Source organism: Cylas formicarius, unplaced genomic scaffold (assembly GCF_029955315.1).
Source record: "Cylas formicarius isolate icCylForm1 unplaced genomic scaffold, icCylForm1.1 PGA_scaffold_6__28_contigs__length_40554024, whole genome shotgun sequence".
Classification (NCBI taxonomy): Eukaryota; Metazoa; Arthropoda; class Insecta; order Coleoptera; family Brentidae; genus Cylas; species Cylas formicarius.
The window spans coordinates 20,292,626-20,314,713 of NW_026844347.1; the positions used below are offsets into that span (position 1 = coordinate 20,292,626).

A 22,088-nucleotide genomic window follows, 5' to 3' on the forward strand; every position below is an offset into this window, starting at 1 on the left:
TTATTTCACGAGGTATTAACAAAACCTATCCATCCTTCAATTACTATTTTGGAGGTCTCCAATATCCGTGTCTTTATCGTTTATCATATTTTCATTATTGTAATTCTCAGAACAGAGATGACAACAAATAATTTGTCCTATCACTTTTTTTATTCTGGTAAAAGGTAGATTTTCTAACCCGTCAAAGCTCATCTTTTATTATTTAAAATCAGACAATGCAGGTTAATCAGGATCACAGATTGGTTGCGATTTTAAAATCTATTCTAGTTAGCGGTTACAGTTTCTAGAAACCATCTATTTAAAAAAAAACTATAAATAAATTCTAGACGCTACCAATGTAAAGAACGCAGAAAATTATTTTTCAATAAGACGTGGAAATAAAAAAAAGTTTCTAAATTTTATTATATAACTCTGTACTTAGGTACTTGTTCATGAGTAGTAAATTGCTTAGTTTCTACTTTATCTAATATCCACTTCGTTTAAACGTAGCAAAAATTTTAAATTTGGGGGTTTAATTGACAAGTATTCAATTTACGATTTGTCTTATCTATAAATCCGTCGTCGACGTACTAAGTTAGTGACATTTCGTTCCAGATCTAGCAACGGTTCTCGAATTTCCTCTGGCTGCGACACCAGCTCCCTCGACGGCGACAAACCCCAACTACGCTCCCACCAAGTGCACCCTGTATTGGATTCCCATCACATCGTCGGTTACGAGAAACATCCGCTGGAGGCGGCGGATTGCCCCTCCACGCCGCCGCCTCCACCACGGTGCCTCCCTCTGGCGCCCAATATTTGCGTTGAAGCCGGCCGCATTCAATTTGTACGATCGGAGACAGGTGGCGTGACGCAACACAATCACGCTGGAGTGTCGCCACCGCCGCCGCCTACGATCGATGGAATCGCGAGTTCGGGAAGGGTAACTGTTACGCGTGGCTTGCAGACCGAAGGGGATGATGAGTTCGGTCAGGTGCAGGTAGGTGGAGCACATAATTTTCGACGTTTCTCACTCTTTTGGTAATGGAATGTTTATTGTGCATCGTTAAACAAAATATTACTTGAAAGAGTAACTGGCAGCGATATATGTATATATACGCGTTTAGAATGTGATTTTGCTAGCTGAAGAACTATGTATTATCCACTGGTTACTGATTCACCTTAATCATCATTATCTATTTATTTTTTTTATGCAAATTGAGTGATTGCTTATCACATTTAATTAAAAAATAAAATTCAAGTTAGGCGCTATAGTCGAAATGCATCAAAAGCATCTCGGTAAAGAAATATCTTATAATAATATCTAATATTCTAATATTTGCATTTGCAATAGACTGTTATAGAAACAGGAATATCTATGCAGTGATTGTAAAATACTATTTTATATGCGATTATATTGCGATATCAAGACAATAAGGCTGTTTTAAAAAAACAAATGTTAATCACATTGGGGTTAGAAGAGAACAAATATGTTGAGACGGGTAAAATTCAGTTAACCCTCGATTTGTTTGGAAAACAAATTTAGTTTGCACCGTTATTGAAGTTCTGCCCTACAATTACATTCCATTATTGTTTGCTTTTATTAATATGCAAATCGGTTAATGGAATTTCACGCCGCTCTGTACAATTGCAGCTAGATGATGCAGTCATACGTTAGTTTGGGTTCAACTCAGAAAGCGCGGTTTTTAGTTTTTGAATGGAATTTGATCAAAATCAACAAAATATATATATATATATATATATATATATATATATATATATATATATATATATATATATATATATATATATATATATATATATATATATATATATATATATATATATATATATATAATAAAAAACTAACCGATTACCTAACTACCCAAAACTCAGTTTTAAAAACAAAAATGAAGTCAATTAACTTTTATATTTGTAAAATACAATATTGTTGAATTAGGTGTTTTATGAGTGTTATACAAATTTGGTCATAATATAACAGTTACAATAGATGATCATAAGGGTCTCAATTTTTATTTTTGCCCGTACAATATTTTTGTTACTTTGTGTACCATCATAATAGTAATAGTAAGGGTTATTTTCATTTTAGTATTTTGGTGTTTTAAAATGAAATAGGCGATTGTAGACATTCAGTCGAAGATAAATTATTTCCTCCATAAAATTGTTTATTTTTATAAATCTTTTAAAATGAATGTTTAAATGCAAATTACTCCATTTTGTGAAAACAATCATTCGAGGTCAGTCGCTATATCGCATCAAAAATTTTATGCGTTTTACTATTTATAATTACCGCTTCTGAATTGTATAATAGAAATCCCGCGGTTGGTCATCCTCTTTGCAAGCTATAAAGTTTTATTTGTTTGTTCCAAAAAGATTCATTTTGGCAGATTAGGTAGTTGTGCACTGAAATTGTAACCAAAAATGCTACGTGTCAGTCGCTTTCAAAAAGCACATCATTCCGTTTTACGACTAAATTTCCCTGGTCGCCCGTCAGATAGGGACTAATTTTAGAAAATGCGCTTTATAAATGTCCTTTCAAAATTACCCTTTTCAAAAATCTCACCGCTTCTAACGGTTATAGCAGAGGTATTATTACGCAAGCTGCTGAGCCCCTTCGTCAGATTTTCTATAACTGCCTGGAGCGTTTTCATCAAAAGGGCCAATTTCGAATAATTAAGGCTTATGTTATAAACACATAGGAAACGAAAAGGAACCGTAGCGTTGCCCCTCGCTCCCCCGAAAATCTAATCTCTTGCGGTTCAATGGAGTAAAGACCCTCACGGTAATCAGTTTAGGAATTAGGCCTAATGTTGTTGTTTTAAATCGTATTGCGTGTGCCTAAACCCTAAATTCTGAGTTGGTGATGAATATCTGATAATAGAGGAAACTCCAATTTTGATAAGGGTCCGTAAGTCACAGTGCAGCCGGATTTAATTTCATTAAATTTTACGAAACCCTCTGTGACCTTTAGCTGCGTTGGAGCAACTCTTCTGTTCCACGCTTTAAAAATGCGAAAAAAGTTGAAAATGATCTTTTTTCAGCAATTTGCTCTTAAAAGAGGTACTCTTGTTTAAAGTAAAAAGGTATGTGTTGTGGAGAGAGAACGAAGAGGGAGTGACTGTTTTAAGACGAACTGTGAAATAAAAGTATTGCCAAATATTTTGAGCTTAATTTTTTTTTCTCACCCAATTTGTTTTGGTTAGTTTTGGTTTGGTACATTTGGTTTAAGTATCTTAAATCGTTCAGAAATAAAAAAAAAAACATTTTTTGGGGTTCTTTTGCAAAGTATCTTCTGAAAGATAGATTACATAGGACACAGATTTATTAACCACTGTTTAGTACAACGTTTTTTGAAACACTGGTAGTTTTTTTAGGTGGTTAGGCAGTTTTTAATAGGCGTATGGAATTTAGTTCTTGAATTAAAATTTGCCTCTGTTTGAATTTTTTTTAATGCTAGAACAATAATAGTTCCGACCTCAAAAGATGTAACACTGTTTAAATGACATGAACACTTTGAGTAATTTAGTGGGAATAAGTTTGTGTGTGTGTATGTTTCTAAAAGTTTTATTTTTGTGACAAGGAGAAACGCCTTCCAAATAAAAAGTTTCTCAGTTTCTCCGGTAGAATCCCACCTTAACGCCGCTCAAGACGCCGCCATTGTACGCAATCTACGTCAAAAGAAAATGTGGAATTGTAATTTAATTAAAGTAAATGTGTGCGTCGATGCGTCCTTTTGGGACACTCTCTTTTAAAATTATGGTTTGGGTAATTTAAATTTAAGGGCGTCAGACACAGGGCAATTTTTAATAAATAGCAATTATTAAGTATCAATTTTAATATCGTCCAATAAACAAAACTAGGCCGGGATTGCGTTGTCACGAATAAACGTTAGTTCTGACAAACTTTCGATAGCGTAATAGAAAAATTAATTTTCTATTACAATTTTCCGACTAGTAAGTGTGTTTTTTTTTTTCGTTTCATATTTTTGATTTTAGCTACTTGACGATATATTTCTTTTCACATACTGATGTATTTTTCCCTTGTTAAATATGCAAGTTGTTATTTTTTTCATATAATCCTCGGTTCCCTATCAATATTTTAAAGCTAAATTTAATTTAATTAGGTGAAATTTAGCACTTAATAGAGATAAGTGCTCAGAAAGTGTTTCAACTCTATTAATTCTATTGTTACTTTAAAGTCAAATTAATTTTTGCAACTGGATTTATCGAATGTTTAACTACGTAATTCCAAACACACATACATATTACTTACATATATACATACAATACATATTATATTTTGATATTATATATTTGATATTTTGGTCCATTTTGAATAAATTGAACTTAGAGCCAAATGACTTTTACATTCCAAGCTATAATAAAAATATAATAAAACTAAAATAGTGATGCAAAAATTCTTTTGCTCTACTTTGAATTGTTTACTGTTTATAAGCGTCTAATCTAGAGAAAATGCCTCAAAATAAAACTTTTCAAGTGTCAATAACTAAAAAACAATTGAGAATATAGCCAATATGGCTATGACCATAAACAAAACTTGTCGTAAATCTTCAGGAGTTTTCATAAATGTAATATTTAAGGTGTTTCATTACGACAAAACAACTCATTTTTGGAAATACTTTTTTAAGGACACACTGCATATAGAATCAGAAGAAATATTCATAAACATTTTTGCAAGTTTGGCATATATTTGATGTGAAACTTAGCACACAAATTAACGAAATCTTCAAGAAAAAATGTTTCCCCTATTTTAGCAACAAATGTTGTATCCATACATTGGGGTTTCTATTTGATCATTTTTAACTTTTTTATTCTCAAATTTTAATATCTTTTTTGCCATTCTGTAATAGAAACCGTAATATGTAAAGTTTCTTAAAGGGCCTCTTTAAAAGGGTTAATTATTAAAATGTGATAGAGAACTTTGAATGAACGAACCTATGAATTTTCGGTGGAATTGAAAAATGAAATATTACTTAATAATGCAATGAAATAAGGCAGTGGCGTACAGTAGATCTTGAAGTCCCACAAGTCCCCAAATGTACCCAATACGGTCGTAAAAAATGTTGTTGGTATTTGTTTTCTGTTTTCAGTATATTACTTCAGATACAACCGAAAAAGTAACATACAAGATTAGATAAGAAATAATCTTTACATGTCTACTTATTCTAAGGATGACGACAAAAATAACATATATTAAATTTTGCATAAGTTGTCAGGGAGATCTTAAAATGCTTTTCACAAAGGTCCTGTAACTTAGAAGAAGCTACGGAATTTCCGTTTGTGCCCATCCATTGCTCCTCATACAAATAAATTAGTTTTTTATTATATATGTTATTTATTTATTTTATTTTTCAAATCTTTAAGGGTTTTCCAGGTTCCATGCTGTACATGCCCGTTCGATATTGTGTTGGTTTATTTATCTATTAATAAATTTATATGAACAATTGATCGGACAAATGTCTCCCCGGTTTACAATAAAAAATCATTTCGTACATACAGGCTGCCATTCGTACCCGATGGCACATCATTCCATTTCACAAAGGGTTTCAGATTCGATTACGTATTTTCGCATTTTGTCCAAAATTCAAAGCGAAAATATGATTTGTTATATTTTTGCCGTGACGGCACGGCATTTTTTTTTGTCCCGTTAAAATATTTTATCTATCCAGTTGGGTTAACATTTTGTTTCACCTGAATCCGCTAGCGAAACGAGCGCCAAATTTTGCTACATTTTCCCTGGTAAATAATTTATATTAAAAGTGGCGTTCACGTTCAATTTGTTTTCAAAACAAAACTCGCTTTTAAAATATAACGCACTCAAAAACACATTAATCAAACGCCCTTGTTATAGAGAATTCCGTTTGGATTATACCGAAGCCGGGTATTTTTAGTAAGTTAAATGACGTCGTTTTGGAGTATAATGTTTCGTGCATGTAAGCAAAGTTTTAATTACGGCTGCGGCCTTAAACGATTTTAAATTTCGTATGATATCTACATTGTTAGGAGGTTGAAGCGTCTGACGGGAAGTTTTGAAAAACTAAAACATTTATGGAAACTTGAGCGACCTGCACCTGCGTAGGGCAAAGAAACTAAAACTTTTTCATGACAAAAGCATTTTTTACAGGAACAAAGAACCGCAGTAGTCCTGTCCAATTTTAAGAAAAGTTATATGAAAACGGCTTATTCCACCAGGAACTGAATCGATCTATTATAAGTAATAGCATCAAGAGTCTATTTGATACTTATCAAACGGATATTTTAAACCGACTTTATAATTATTATTATTTATTTTTGGCCAGTTTCACACACTACACAGCACTTAAGGTTGGCTATAGAGTCAACTTTTCATTCTGACTCCCCACTTGTCTATTAAACTCTCTCCATTCCTCACAAAATTAGTAAATTTTACTGTTTTTTGAAGCCGAACATTATGATCGTAAAATTGTCCACCATTACGCCTCGTCATTTCCAACGAACAAACCCAATTATCTCAGTTGATGCTTAATCTTTGTATTGTATTGTAATGTTTTTCTTTTGGTTCAGGTTTTATAATTTTCCATCAAGTGCATATCTCATTCAAAATTCAATATGCCCCGTGACCTAAAAATCACAATTCTGTATCATTATAATAAATTATACGATTTAAATAAGATTGAATATATACACGTATTTGCAATTATTATTTGAGAGGATTACGAACAGTCCGTGTAACCATTCCCATGGCTGAAAGCTATAGATTCGCTTCTACAGGTATATTAATATTCAATTAATAGTGTCGCAATATCGTTCCACGGATATTGTCTAATCTACCGTTGAAGTATTGGAGAAGTAAAAGCTTTAGGCGTTTTAACAGGTGATGATTCTGGTGTTATTCGACTGGCAACCAATTTAAAATTTTATGGCGGAATAACCGATTACAAATTCACACCTGCCAATTGTTGAAACTGCCCACTCCTGTTTTGTTTTTCCTTTTTTTTAAGTTAAATTAAATTGCAAAATGGCTATTAGGCGTTAAGCGTTTAGTAACAAATTGAATATTTTTTAGATTATTATATTAATCACAATACCGCTTTATATCCTACCCAATTACGGACAATACATAAGACAAAACGATAATTACATCTTGTACATGCAAATTGAAAATGCAGGTACCGACCGAGCCATTTATAGACAATAAGCAATCATTTCTCCAATATATTAATACGAGATGTACTGGCCGGACAAACTTGGATGTTTCTGTGGGAAATTTCGGTAACTCTAGGAATCATCGACTGACTAACCTGACCAAAGTCTGTAGCATGATATACCATTGCAACACAGATGTCATATCTCAATATAGCTAATAAGACATTTGTCAAAAAGGACTTATTTTAATATTCTGAATATTGGTATGAGTATATAAGAAGCTAGTGCCCTGCCCATGCTGACAGCACAGCATAACACAGCAAGCGACAATTAAACAAATGTCAAATTTCGGTTTTAACGATTGAGATGTAGCGCCGTGCCACAACCAATAGAGCCGCTGATAAGTTTGAGTTTAGGACAGTATTTTCTCAAAATATGCAGTCATCTCGATAAATACGCAGAAAATTATTTTCTTTTTTATAAAATTATTATTGACATTTGCGGTGCATTAATTTTTACCATCTCCGGGGCACTGTATTATTTAATACATGCATATATCGATAAAAAAAACGCTCCATTTAATAGGCAACTATGATTGCATATGATATTCAATTTCTCCTGTAGCTATGTGGATTGTAAGTATCTTGTCTGTAAAAACCGAATTGAGGACTTCAAAATCAACTGAATTTTTATCATAAGGATAAATGAACTTATTGTCGAACTTGTATTTTATAATTTACTTGCCGGCTGAAGATGGGGAAAACAAAAGGTGCGTAGCAAGTATTATTAGATGAGCTAATAATTAAGTTTAATACGTCAAAATGCAACAAGAAGCCAGGGTTGGTTTCTATTAGCGATCGACATTAATTTTTAAGCAACTATTATTATATTGTTTACTCTCTTTGTTTAGCTACTTCCTTTTTAACTTTTCTTTCTCCATCGACTGTCGACCTAACATAACCCAACATTTTGTTCATGAAAATGTAGACTTTTTTTACTTATTTTAGTATTATTTTAATTAATTGAGTATGGTACAAAATTTTCGTCAGATATTTACTCCCCTTCGAGAAGCTTTGACCGGAAAAATTAATGATCAACTGAAATTTCGTATCTAATGAAGTATTAATTGGATCTGTTTTCTGTTAACGGTCCCCGGTCTTCAATAACGAGTCGTCAATTGGCGAATCATTTTTCAGCATAGCATCTTAAAACGTCTTCCAGAACAAGATGGGTATTATAATCTCAATCCATATTTCCTCGTTCTGTATACTAAACATCGCGAGACAAGAAACAGAAGCTCAATGTTGCGAGCTGCAACTCCCGCTCATAATCGTCATCTTTCACTCAACTTAAATAATTAATTACGACCATTAATTACCCGTAATTGCATTCCTTGACAGGAAACGAAGCTTTTCGATCTAATAGGCGGCGACGGGATACTGAAAAATCGTGACTTTGAAACGCGCGACTTGATGAACGGAGCGGCTTCTTAAATATTTAAGACAGAATAAGAATTTAATTCGTATCGCTCCGTTTTACGGAAGAGCTTTTTCATCTTTAATTTTCCGCTTTTAAAAGCAACATTGAAAGTAATAAAATAACAGGAAGTGGCGTTTATTCGTCTCAGTCGTTGTTTTGCCAAACCTAGGCTTGCGAGTAATTTTAATTTCGAAATTACTGACGAAGCTAAACCAGATTTAAGAATTGTTGATAATTCTCTTTTAAAATCAATTAATTTTGCCACCGATTGTAAAAAGTGGACAAACTGTGCTGTGTGGAATGAAGGACTAAGAATTAGTTTTTGAGAAGAACAAAAAACATCGTTAGTGGATTTAATTTAGATGAAATGTAATGGAGATTCAACTTTCCAAAAATTCTTGAAGACACGAATGTTAGAGACGCGTCTAAGCATTTAACGAACTTTCCATGGGTTCTAAAAAAAACATCTGGGTATGAAGGTCATACTTATTGAAAATGGTTCAGTAACTAACTGGTGTTTTGGAAAAATGGAAGATGGCCATGATAACACTACACCAAGCAAATAGTGGAATTGAAGAATGATAAACGAACCTATCCAACACGGATTTGACATGGCACCAAATAATCACAAACTGCTATTGAATAAATCTATGCTAGCCTGGAATTAAAGCTTAATAAAATTCTTGCAGAAAGTCGAACCCCGTTTATAGATAAAAGCGCATATTATGTCGGGCATTAAGGAAGGGAACAAGAAAATTAAGACAATGAAGTAGCTGCTAGGTTAAAATTGGACAAACTTGAACACTGGGTGTTTTAGGAATTTTAGAATGATTTTTCCTAGTTTATTAATCTGAGTCCTGTAAATGGGAGACCAAATTATAGAAGCAGAATTAATTATAAAACAAACTAAACATAAAAAGGAACAAGTTACTCTAGCGCTGCTAAATAGATCTACTTCGCATGCTCTTAAAGGTTTTACTACTCTTGCTTGAATAGACTATATATAATAGAATTTTCGGCGGCTAATCGGGGGATCGGTTTGGATTTTCGGGCTTGTCAAGTTTCATTTGTAGTAAGCATAACCTGAGGATGGCTGTTATTCCCACAGTAGAAACAAAAGAAAAATTAGTTAATTATTCAAGATCAGAACCTCTTTGTTGTAGCGATATATCTATATGTGAAAGAGAAGATACATTTTCGGTGATACATATTATTTTTACCAAATTTCTTGATGTACTGCTTGTACTAGTTGTGTTTCTTGGGAAAAAAAACTGACTCAGGGGGAAACAACTCATCTCTCATAAGAACAGCTAGAAAATCAATATATCTACCATCGTTATTAAGCACAGTCCACCCCAGAAACCGGAAGCCTAAACGGTTCAAACACAATATTGAGTAAGTTTACCGCGAACAATCAAATTCTGATCCTTGGTAGACGGCCAGGTAAGTGAATACCTACTAAAGTAGTATTTATGGCAATAAGAGGGCTGATCTGAGATGCGCTAAGAATGTCGAATCTTAGACCGGTGCCTGCTGAAACAACAGACGGCGTCTGAAAGGCGAGGCCAATAAAAAGCTGGGAAAATAATTCTGTTTTTCAGGATTTCTTCTATTCCGATTCCAGGTTGTCTTCTATTTTGATGTATCTGCAGATTACCTCTCTTATTTGTTACTGGACAGCAAAAAAAAATCCAATTCAAAGCACTAGGAATTCCTTGATGGGATCAACGACGTACAATTTCCCTAGCATTAACATAGCCGTCTAAGGGAGCACATAACCCAATATCGGCAATCAATTCGTCGTTCAAGTCAGTAATTATACCCAAAAGTTTTCTGCAAAAAGCATATAATTGAATTCGTAGTCTTTATGGGCGAACATTATTTGCATTTTAGATTGGATTGAAGCCAATTTTCCAGGGAGTTTGACACCCCCGAATTAACGAAGGCGCCGCGTCGCCGGTCGTCGTCATTTGCATCGACGTTGAACTTAACTTTTATATGAATGAAATTTGCGATAACTGGGTATAGCAGTTTAGTCTAAATTATACGCTCGGAACACGACTCGGTATTCTTTGGCGTTCCCTGCTAGAATTCGTCTGCCTTCACGTCTTAATTAGAAGACGGCAAAGTGCCTTTACTGTTTATCTTATCGCTCATCTGGGTTTTGTTGCCTTTCGCGACTGAATATAATGGAGTTTTGAATCCCAACATTTATTTAAATTGGGATAACAAAAGATAATCTAGAACTTTGATCGCTTTTTTCTCATTTTGTTCTTTTCATATACAGGCTGACCTGCATCAGACATTTTAGTGTCGAAATTTCTGACTATTTCAGAAAGGTTTAGAATAATAAAACCTCATTACGAACTACAGTTCAGTGACCAAGTGAATATTTAAGCTACTTTCATTGTTTGGCATTAATTTCATTGCAAAATGTGTTCTCTTATATAGTGCAGGGAGTATCGGCGGGGTTTGAGTCAATTTATGGGTTTTAAATATTATCTGCACTGAAAGCCGCGTGCTAAGAGCGTCCCGGTAGGATTCAGAATAAATTTTAAGAGAATAAAAATTTGTTATTACGTACATAGTATTAGGTACCCTCATTTTTTATTAAAAGTTATATAAAGAATTGTTACTGACTGAAAGCTTGGTAAACCTTTTAAAAATCTCTTAATACCCATTATTAATCAACGTCTCACCAATACTTTTAACATTTTCACTGCTTTGCATTTTGATTGAGAATCGTTTTTTTTTTAAATATATGGTTGTATATAGTTATTTTAAAATAAAGTAGTAGGACAATGAAATCGAGCTATTAAAAACTATAAAACTAATATCACAAACATCAATTTTTGAATAGTTGGAAAATGTGTTTGATCCAAAACTTAGGAGGCTCTATATCTTAACAACGAAAATTCCGTTTCTTTTGTTCCGTAATTAGCACGCTATTGCAAAAGTCAAAACTTTTTAACTCGGATGAATAAGAATATGCCGTCATAAATAAGATTCTCTGTACATAGCACGCGTATAATTGCGATCTTAAAGATCTGGCAGGAACTAAAAGAAACATGTTGATAGGGTCTATTAGGAAATCCTAGAAAGAATATTTGGATAAAATTATTTACGTCAGTTCGATATTAAATCATCCACCCAACTTACAACTATCGCTTGTCGTTTTATTTTTCAAACATCCTGTATAATATGCGTAAACGCATCGTCCAAAGCAGCTACGGTAATTATCTAAAATGCAATATTGGCCTTTTATTGCATTACTCTCGCGAATTACCCACCGTTGCATAAGACTAACAAATGATATATTATGACAATTCAAATAAATAATCAGCAATTAAACGCAGACTACAGATGGATTGATATCACGTTACACATAAATTATTTAAACAAATCTCTGCCATTATAGAGTAATAAAATCAATTAAACAGTTTAAATCCTTTTTATTAATGCTAATCGGAATTAGCCACTTTTTATCGGGTTTAACATTCATTACCATAATGGATTATAATTAGTTATGCCAAGTGCGAGAGTTAATTGCCTTTAATTAATAATTGCGTAAGAGGAAGGGAATATTTAATTATTGAACAGCGTTAGCGAACGTTGCTAGTCTCTGGGTGAGTAATTTTTCCCTGGGGTCAACGATTGCAAAGATTCTTTTTAATATGGAGCTTTACTCGCTGAGGGTTTGCTCCCGTTGGAGCGATTGATTGGTGTAGTTGGTTCAACTTCAACTGTCTTTTACTTTTACACAAAATTTTTAATTAATTTTCAATACGTACCTCAATGGTATTCTCTGTATTCTATAGAAATTCGATTATATATTTATCTTGTCTTTTACTGCAGACGACGAGGGAGTTAAGGTAAAAGGTAAGAAAAATTGAATGCGGGCTTGGAAATGGGATTATGTCATAAGCATGATATGTCTCTGCCCCAGTCGCTCTAGAAATGTGTGGTCCTACGGGATCGATGTTCATGTAGATTTGTAGAAACTAATTTTCAATGTTTCTACTTAATTTCATTTTGAATTTGAATTTGTAACGAATTGTAATGTGAATTACAGGTTTTGCCGTCTATCGTTCTTCGATTAAATAAAAACAATCAAAAATTTTCTGTACATCTACCAATATTTTTGTCGGCTAAAAATTTATATTTTAATATTTTCTGTGTTTCAGATTTTAAGCAGATAATCGAAATATTGATAGCATAGAATCTGTAAGTACCGAACTATACAAAAAACAAACATAAAAATTACATTTGCAGGGTAAAAAATCGTATTTTTAAATTAAATTAGACAAAACAGCTTTTATATAAATATCTTAAAGTATCTCTGGAGATTTAATGATATCGAAGGACATTTATCGCGGTTAGTTTTTAGTTAGATGTTCTACCTTAAATAATCACAAGTAAACACCCCCTCGACTCTACCCTCTAGCAACCGTACCAAGTTGCTTAAGCCTTCGGTCCTAAAATTTTTGGAAACCGCATTATCCTGAATTCCATAATACTTACGTTTTATCTGGGATTGCATCAATGCCGGGCTTTAGCCCGGATGATGGTCAGCTTAGAGATACGACATTCTCTTTTGTGGGGTGCGTAAGAAATATAGAGAAAGGACCGAGTGCGTATATAGCCTCCTATAAAATTCAATCGGGAAGTAATGATAGCCGGAATTTTCATACATCAATTTAAAAGCTTTCAATTTTGTTTAAAACCTGTCTTGATGCTACTCATATTTCAATAATAGGCGTTTGGGAAAAAATATACCAATTAACACAAATTGCCGCAAATATTTTTTTCAAGTTACACTAAAATATGCATTATAACAAATACTTGTAAATTAAGATTGATTGTACTTTTTTTTTATTATAGTGTTTCCAAATTAATGTATGCACAGGCTATCTCAGATTTGAGTTCATAATTCCTAACTGCTTTACCTGTATAAGTTCAAATAACTTGAATCAATACTTTTTATAAAACTTCTGGATTCCTCCTGCGTCGGTTTTTGTTTAGTCGAACTTGGTAACGTTTCGATAATCATCCTGTTGACTGAAACTGATTCGCATTTTACTCTGTACCTGCTTTTATGTTGTTCAAGGGGAGCGGATGACTGATGCCCATATTGGTGACAGGTAAAGACCTGAATCGCTGTTAAGATTGTTAGGTTGCTTATAGATTCCTATAGAGTCTCGGATTTGTCGTTGGTAGAAGAATTGATCACGTGCAAGGATTTCAATTTTATCGAATAAAATTTTATGTTCGGTTTAGTGATTGTGTTCGTCAGCTGCTGATGAGTTTATTTGTCTTAGTCTTAAGGCTCTTTCATGTTCTTTAAGCGTAGTTGATATTTTTCGTCCGGTCTCTCCAATGTATTCTTTGCTGCATATGCATGAAATGCTGTAAACTCCTGGCATCTCAAATTAAATTTTGTCTTTGACGATTCGAATATGTGGAGAGATTGTTGGACAAGTGGAAAATCTGGCTTTGGCGTTATATTTCTTAACATTTTATATGTGGTCAGTGATGTTTTGAATGTAAGGAAGGACCACAGTGGCAAGTGTAGGATTGCTTTCGGTCTCATTGCTATTGGAAGGTTGAGGTGTAGTGTATTTTTTGATGGAACGCTTAATATCTTTAATGTGGAAATTATTAGAAAGAAGAGCAGCGATGCGGTGTTTTAATTCTGGGTTCAGTGACTCGGGCTGAGATAGTTTTACGGCTATGTAACCGATGATTTTTGGGTCGGATGGTGATGTGACCATGCATTGCATATGCGTAGGTTTTCTGTAAACACAATGGTAAAATGTATGTTAGGGTGTATAGAGTTTAAATATATAAGAAAATCAACTAGGGATTCCTGACTATGAGATCAAATAACAAAAGTATCATCTACGTAGCGTTTTCATAATTTGGTTTTAGACCTTTCTTCTCAAATTCTTCCATGAATATATTCGTGATGATTGTAGATAGCGGAAAACCCATAGCTGTTCCGAACGTTTATTCAAACGTTTGACCGTTATAAGAAAAATATGCTCCAGACAAGCACTTTTCAATTTAGGTGAGAAGGTTTGGTTCCAGATTCTTCCAGATTAGTTCGAAGGGGTAATCCTGGTTTGTGAATCTTAGAGTCATAAGGGGTGACAGATTTTTTCATGCAGACTGATAGAGAAGAAGCCTTAATGACAGATTTAGGGCTGTATTCCAGAGATGACGTAGGATCTTTTTTAAGTCGACGATATGATCCGTCTGTAACAATATATTGAATCTTTTCCTGATATTCATTTGTGTTCATGACCACCGTAGCATTTCCTTTATCTGCTTTTAGGATTACGATGTCGGGATTAGATTGTACACATAGCGTTATGGAAGATTTTTTTTTTCGGATAGCGCTTAATGGTGAAGTATTTATTTACCACACGTCGCCTTCGGGATAGTAAGTTTTGATCACAATGTATTCCCGGGAATTTCGGAACATGTAAAATGTGTTTACCTAATACTTTAAACTCACTAGTTTTGTGTATGATCTTTTCGGTACGATTGGTTAACAGTCGGCGGAAAGGATCAATTCGTTAGTTTTGGTCATGTTTGATAATAAACTAACATAATAATGTAATGACAATAATTTATGTTAGATTATATAACATTATAATAAATGTTTTCAACACGTTTAAAGAAACTGAAATGGGCGTCAACATTAATTTTGCGATTAGGGTGTGGTTGTTAATAAGTAATAAAAACGGTGTAAACGTGTCGTGGGTATATTGTCATATCCATAATGAAAGAATATTTATTTAGGAATCCATATGCCCAATAACCAATGGGAGCACCCAATCGATATAAAACATATAGAAAAAGCCATTAGAAGTCACTATCCAAAATTAACAACTAAAGACGAACTTTAAGAATCTTCTGGATGGACAATGGTTGCCAACAACGAGATAGTACTGCTTTGCTGGCATACTGATACAAATTAGAATACGAAAATATTGCACTCGGGCTGCGGTGCATCACTCTTTGTATCGTAAAGTGCATTAGAAAGTAAAATGTCAGATCAAGCCATATAAATCATTTGATGTTTGCCGCAGTAGATCATTTTTAACCTTATACTGTACAAATGCCTATTTGCGGATTATTCCCGATAAACGCGACAAGAATATTTTCGGTATTACTCAAAATCTCCGTGATAACAACAACTTCTCAACTAGTTAGACCCATAGAAGTATGCCAGACATTCGTTAAATACTGCGCACAGCAGGTAGCAAAATAAGTTAAATTTAGTTGAAAAGTTCCCCGAATAACTTCTGTTTCAGTGTTTAATGTGTCGGAAAACGGTCTGGAGACAATATTTCGCGGGCCACATAAATCATAACTAAAACGTTCAACTTTAGCTATTAAATCGTATTCCTACCTATAGCGGACTGCCGCCGGTTTGCTTAAGGAAGGCAGAAACTAAATCTTATAATTTATAGTCCGCGGTGATCGTAGTAAATCAAAGATGTTTTTTGAGAATCGAAGCAGTATAACGACTTGAAAAATATTCATTGAATAGTAATACTTACGTATTATACAGGTTGTGCAGAATATGATACGAAGCTGTAGTATCTCGATAAAAATAAGGACTACAAATCGGAGAAAAAAAAATCCTATAAGCAGACAAGATAAATAGATAGATAAATATATAATGTCGTAATTCGACCGCCAAACAAGGGCAGAAAGTAGCATTATCGAATTTACATCATAATCTTTCTACGTTATCTTTTTTAGAATATGAAAATTTAGAATATAATGAACAGACGTTTGCTATAGCTTACTTTATTCGACTGTGTCTCTCTGCAGAATGACTTGGAGATTATTGGTTCTTGGTGTGCTTCTAATAACCTACTCCTGAATACAGATAAATGTTTCGCAATGACATTTTCAAACAAAACTGACACTATAACTTTTAATTACCATCTGGATCAAGTATTATTAAGAAAATGCGATAACTTCAAAGATCTGGGTGTAACGTTTGAGGCAAAACTCTCCTTCAGAAATCATGTCGATAAAGCCTGTGAGAGAAATAGTGAGAAACTCTAGAGATTTTGCAAGGGAACATACTTTAAAACTGTTATACTATAGTTATGTGCGCTCGAAACTACAATACGGTTCAAAGGTGTGGCAACCAATATTTGGCAAGTACATCACTCAAATTGAAAGCGTACAGAGAAAGTTTCTGAAATTTCTTCACTTTCATTTAAATGGTTTCTACCCGGCTAGGGAACTGCCACAGTTAATTAAGTGTAAATTTGACATATTGTAATGGATTGTATGTTTCACTATTACTTTGCTGGAGTGTAGATAGTTGACTACTTATTATAATTATAGTTAGAGTTCTCATGATGAAATTGTCTTCTAAATAGATGTTAATCTGTTAGACAATAAAGATTATTATTATTATTATTATTATTAATATTTTATTAAATTTATCTTAGAATAATTAACAATTTTTATATAATTTAGAGAATAATTTCGACATATTGTTGCATTTTATGCCATAGTAATTCTCCAGAAGCTGGGCACGCGTACTTCGAGGCGTGTTGGTGCTTTTTTGGCCTTGCGATATTGTGTGTAGTATGTAAGTGCCAATGTTAGTATGGCTCATTAAAAAAAAAGTTACTGAAAGACATAAACCAATCAACATTATATGTTAGCTGTAATCGGGGACTCTACAATTTCGGTTGAAAACAAGTGGAACGCCAAAATCTACAACACTGTCGCCCATACAAAATTAAAATCTGTCAAGAACTAAGGCCTGACGACATTAGGTGGAGAGCGGTACACCAGAAAATACCGAGATGACGATAATATGGTTAATAAATAGTAATATTATGCAACAAGTGCGGTAAACGGCATTTGACTCACGTTTGACTTAAAAAGTTTATCGAACGTGTTACATACTATACTCTTTCTACAACCGTTAGTTTTTGAGTGAATTTTTGCCGAACAACACGAATCCATTCACTGACATGACCGTCAGAATTAACGAACACCACAAGTCAAGCCGTGGGAAATATCTCCGAAAACATCCGATTGCTTCCAAACCTGTGCGGTAACATCTCGGAAATGTCCGAAGTGGCTCAGATCCGTGGGAAACGAAACTGACGTGGTAAAGTAACGCTTCCCGCAAGTTAGATGGTGTGTAATTGGGCATTTTACAGACGGGAGTACAAAAATATGATTTTATGATGAAAATAGGTAACAAACTACGGAATTTTCAAAATCCACTTTTGCCATGACTTGACGGAATGGTTTGATTAATAGTAACTTACCGCTAGCGAAAGTCAACAATGTTTGGTTTTAACAAGATGACGCTCATAATTTCTGGCCTGATTTTTGGGGGTCCATGAAAAACTATTTGCAATAACGCAATTTTCAAACAGAAGAACTAGTTTTAGAAACATTTCAAATCATCATACCAGATGTACTCAACAATGTGTTGAGTTCCACAGTAAGAGCATTTTACGTACGCTTAGAAATAATGGCTATTACTATGAAAATCTTTTGCAATTATTGCAAATATTACTATATCAACAATATATATCAATTATGGACTTACATTTTAAAAATTTGAATTATTACTCTAATGATTGCAATGTAATTGTTAAAAAAATTTTGCTTGAAATTTTTTACATTATTGACTTTTCTATATTGGATAAACAATAAATTTAATATTATGTACATGCGATCAATGAACTGTCAAAACTACTAATAAAAATAAATTTTACTTTTGAGAATGATGATAAATGCATCAAGTAAAAACATTGTAGCCTCAGTCCAATAATATGGCCACCATATGAAGGTTTCAATATTGGTGGTGATCTCGAAAACAAGTGAAAAAAAGAAATCTGTCTTCATGTTATTAAATTCTTCCTAAAAGAGTTCTAATAATTTACTAAACCCAAGATCATGTGTCGCGTATTTTGGGGTTTTCAGGCAAAAATTGAAAATTTAACTTTCTATATTTTCTCGATTTTCTTCGGGTGGGAATAATTTTGCGAGTTTAATTTAAAAAATACTAGGTTTGGGTTATATCTATAAAACGCTTGAATACATGTAAAAACAGAGTCAATGGCAAACTGTGTTGCAAAATGCGGCAGAACACAAACAATTTAAAATTAGATATTCATAAGAAAAATAAGGCATTCTTCACTCTTTTTGAAATCTTAGAGTCAATTATTTCATTTTCTTAAATTAATTCAACGTTTAAATCTTATTCGATATTTAATATGGAGGAGTTGAATTATAGGGTTATATAGCTGCTCAAAGAAAAAAAGAATCAGTGAAAGGAAATCACTCTCAAAATCCAAACAAATGTAAACACAAGACACTGTACTTGAAAACAGTGAAAACATATTCGAAAAATGATACCGCCAAACGGTGTTCTCCAAAAATGTTGTCAATTTATAATGATTTTGAAGAAAATGGTAGTGTTACTTCTTTGCAAAAATTTCATTTATATTTTTATGACGACGTCGTCAAGTTTATAGTTTGGTACTACAAGATTGGCGGACATTTTAGGTCATTTAAACAGGTTACACGATTCAAGAGTGTCAAAATATAACTATCGAAAAATACATTGGCCTTTTGCTCTCATTTTATAGAATATTATAAAAAAAATCTAAAAGCAAAATGAGCTGTCTAACGTCGTTTCCCTGCCTCTTGCCTACATCCCCAATTCGTTTATCCAAAATTTTTACATTACCGTTATCGTGATACAGCCGCTCCGTATCCTTATCAGGCGATTCTTAAAAGTAATTTTTTCTGCGCTGTTCTGTAAAATAACTAATTATACACCTGGCGTGCGGCAAGCATCACTTTACCACATGAGTTTCTTGTCCCGCGGATCCAAGCCACTTCGGACATTTCCGAGATATTACCACAGGCGTTTGGGAGCAATCGGAAGTTTTCGAAGATTTTACCGCATGCCTGACGGTCATGTCAGTGAATGTATTCGTATTGTTTCGCGAAAATGTACCCAAAAACTAAGTGTCGTAGAAAAATTTTAGTATGCAACACATTTGGTAAAATTTTTACGTTACGAGTTTACCACACTTCTTGCATAAGAACTATTACATTAAATAAAAAATTATATGGTTTAATTGTAATATATTTGAAAGAATTCTCAAAATAAGCACTCTGGTGAAACGAAATACTAAAAATTAAAGTATGCTTGGCAACGAAATGTTAAAAAATGCATTTGCTATTAATGTTTTGTATTAAAACACAACATTTTTTTACCATATCTATTTGGATCAGTAATTTCATGTTCAAATTCCCATAGGACTAATCTTGTGTGGTTGTAGAATGTAAAAAGTTCTTTATTAATTTCAGCTTAGAGAAAATCCTTTCCCTACTTGCAACAGGTATTGGTATACTCAACAATATCCTTAATGCAACACTAAGGTTTGGGGGAAAATTCAACCTTGTTATTATGTTTAGTAAGTTGGTTGGTCATAATTTTTTATTCAAAAGCGCAGATATTGCAAAATCTGAAAACTGAATCGCCGTCAGTTAAGTTACTTTCAAAATTCTTACAATATTTTCTTACGAATAAGCTCCTATTAGTCTATTAATAGTTCTGGCGAACTGAAAAACCTTTTCTTTAATGTCAAGCAGTCAAGAGTTTTCGCTATTACTGTGTTTCGGACCAAAAATGTTATTTTTGATACACAACAAATATGATTGATACCTATTAGTAATTAACTTATTGAAATAAATAAGAACTAAAAGTTCAGATTTTCACGAAATTATATATTTTGACATGACAATTGTTTCGACAACATTGGAAAAAGACACGGTGTTGTCGAAACAATTGTCATGTCATAATATATAATTTCGTGAAAATCTGAACTTTTAGTTCTTATTTATTTTGATAAATGGATTTTCATCAAGTTATTGCCTCCCCACTTCAATTAACTTATTGACACTAAATTACTGCGCATTATGCTCAACTTGTCACGCCACAAATAAGCGACGCCACTACAAATTGCTTAACCCACATCTCTATGTTTCAATTACATTGTTTCGCACTAAAAACGGATACATAAATCCCTGTCATGCTTCAAACCCATTGTTTTCCATTCAAGTGCGTTACAAAAGAAACGGTTGAGAGAAATGGTCTACGATCCATTAGGGGGTCCGAAAAAAACTTGTGCCCTGTTGACACAAATTGTTCAATATCTGAGCAAGTAATAGAATTTCTTCATCCCATTATTCCACTCTTTTCATCTTAGTAAATTGCCGTTCCCATATTACGTGGCCTTCCCCCTTTTTTAATTTAGTTTTCAAGAGTTCTGCGCGTAAGTCTCCCCAGTTAGGGAAGGTATTTACACTCGTGATAAAGCATGTGACACGATTTATTTGCAACACATTCTTTGCTATTAATTGCACGTTTGACACTGCCTAAATAAAAAAAGCAAAAACATAACGAAATAGAAGTAGTAGCTCCTCCTTTTGTGAATTAGATCACCTGTGGGACTATGGCTGGTCGAAAAATTCAATTAAGACTAATGCCGTTTCTTTATTTGTTGAAACGATAACAATATGGTTACATCAATTCGTTTTGTTTCCTGATTCTCGGAAGATGATTCCTGAGTTCTTCTAAACGTGTTGTCTAAAATGCTTCGTTTTCGAGATATAGGGTGTAAAAGTTTTATTTTAATTCGTTCTGCGAAAAATTGGTACTTGGTGGACTTACTTGTAGGGGGCGCTACTTAAATATTTTTTATTTTACTTTCAAAAACTCATGGCGTTTTGTACCCTGTATTATATGTTTGTAAAAAAGTTGAATTAACGTAAAGTAGAGTAGTAGGTGATTGATCAATTTATTAATAATAATAATTTATTTTTTTTTAAAAAGCAAAAAATCTCACCATTCGTTTGAGAGGATCTTCGTAATTACTCTCCAACATCACATTCACAACGAATTTTATTTGAGTTTGATACAATTTAGGGATTTATTCTCGTAGACTTGTGACCTAATGTAACGCTAGACTTGCTCTACTGCATTGAGATGGGTTGGATGCTGTTGGAACCAAAGAACCAACGTCCATTTGATCCAATTGAAGCCACAGGAAAGCAGTGAGCATTGCTCGGTAGGGAACTCCACTAACATTCCCTTCTTCGTCCAACTATTACCAAACCGTTACACATTTCTCGTGCTTGAATCACTCTTGGGGTTTCATATCCATGTATTCTGCAATTTTGCTTATCATCAAAGACATTGAGGTAAAAATTCCCTTCATCTCTAAAAAATTGTGAGCACACGAAAAACACAATTAAAAAAAATGGCGGCCCTTTCAAATCGGATGTTCTTTTTGCAAAAACCAAACATATAGTAGAATACACCTACTATTACGCTATTTTCTCTCTTTATTAGAATTGCTAAACTATTTAAAAAATACTTACTTTGAACCAAAA

General features: G+C 33.5%; 1 protein-coding gene across 3 annotated transcripts in view; it reads left to right on the forward strand.

Moving 5' to 3' along the window:
- Positions 1-22,088, forward strand: part of LOC132703328 (uncharacterized) — a 331,950-nt gene that overhangs the window by 88,634 nt on the left and 221,228 nt on the right. For all 3 annotated transcript variants that reach the window (XM_060672504.1, XM_060672505.1, XM_060672506.1), the window contains exon 2: positions 595-976. In XM_060672504.1, coding sequence (XP_060528487.1) covers positions 595-976 — 382 coding nt within the window. The remainder of the gene's footprint in view (positions 1-594; positions 977-22,088) is intronic.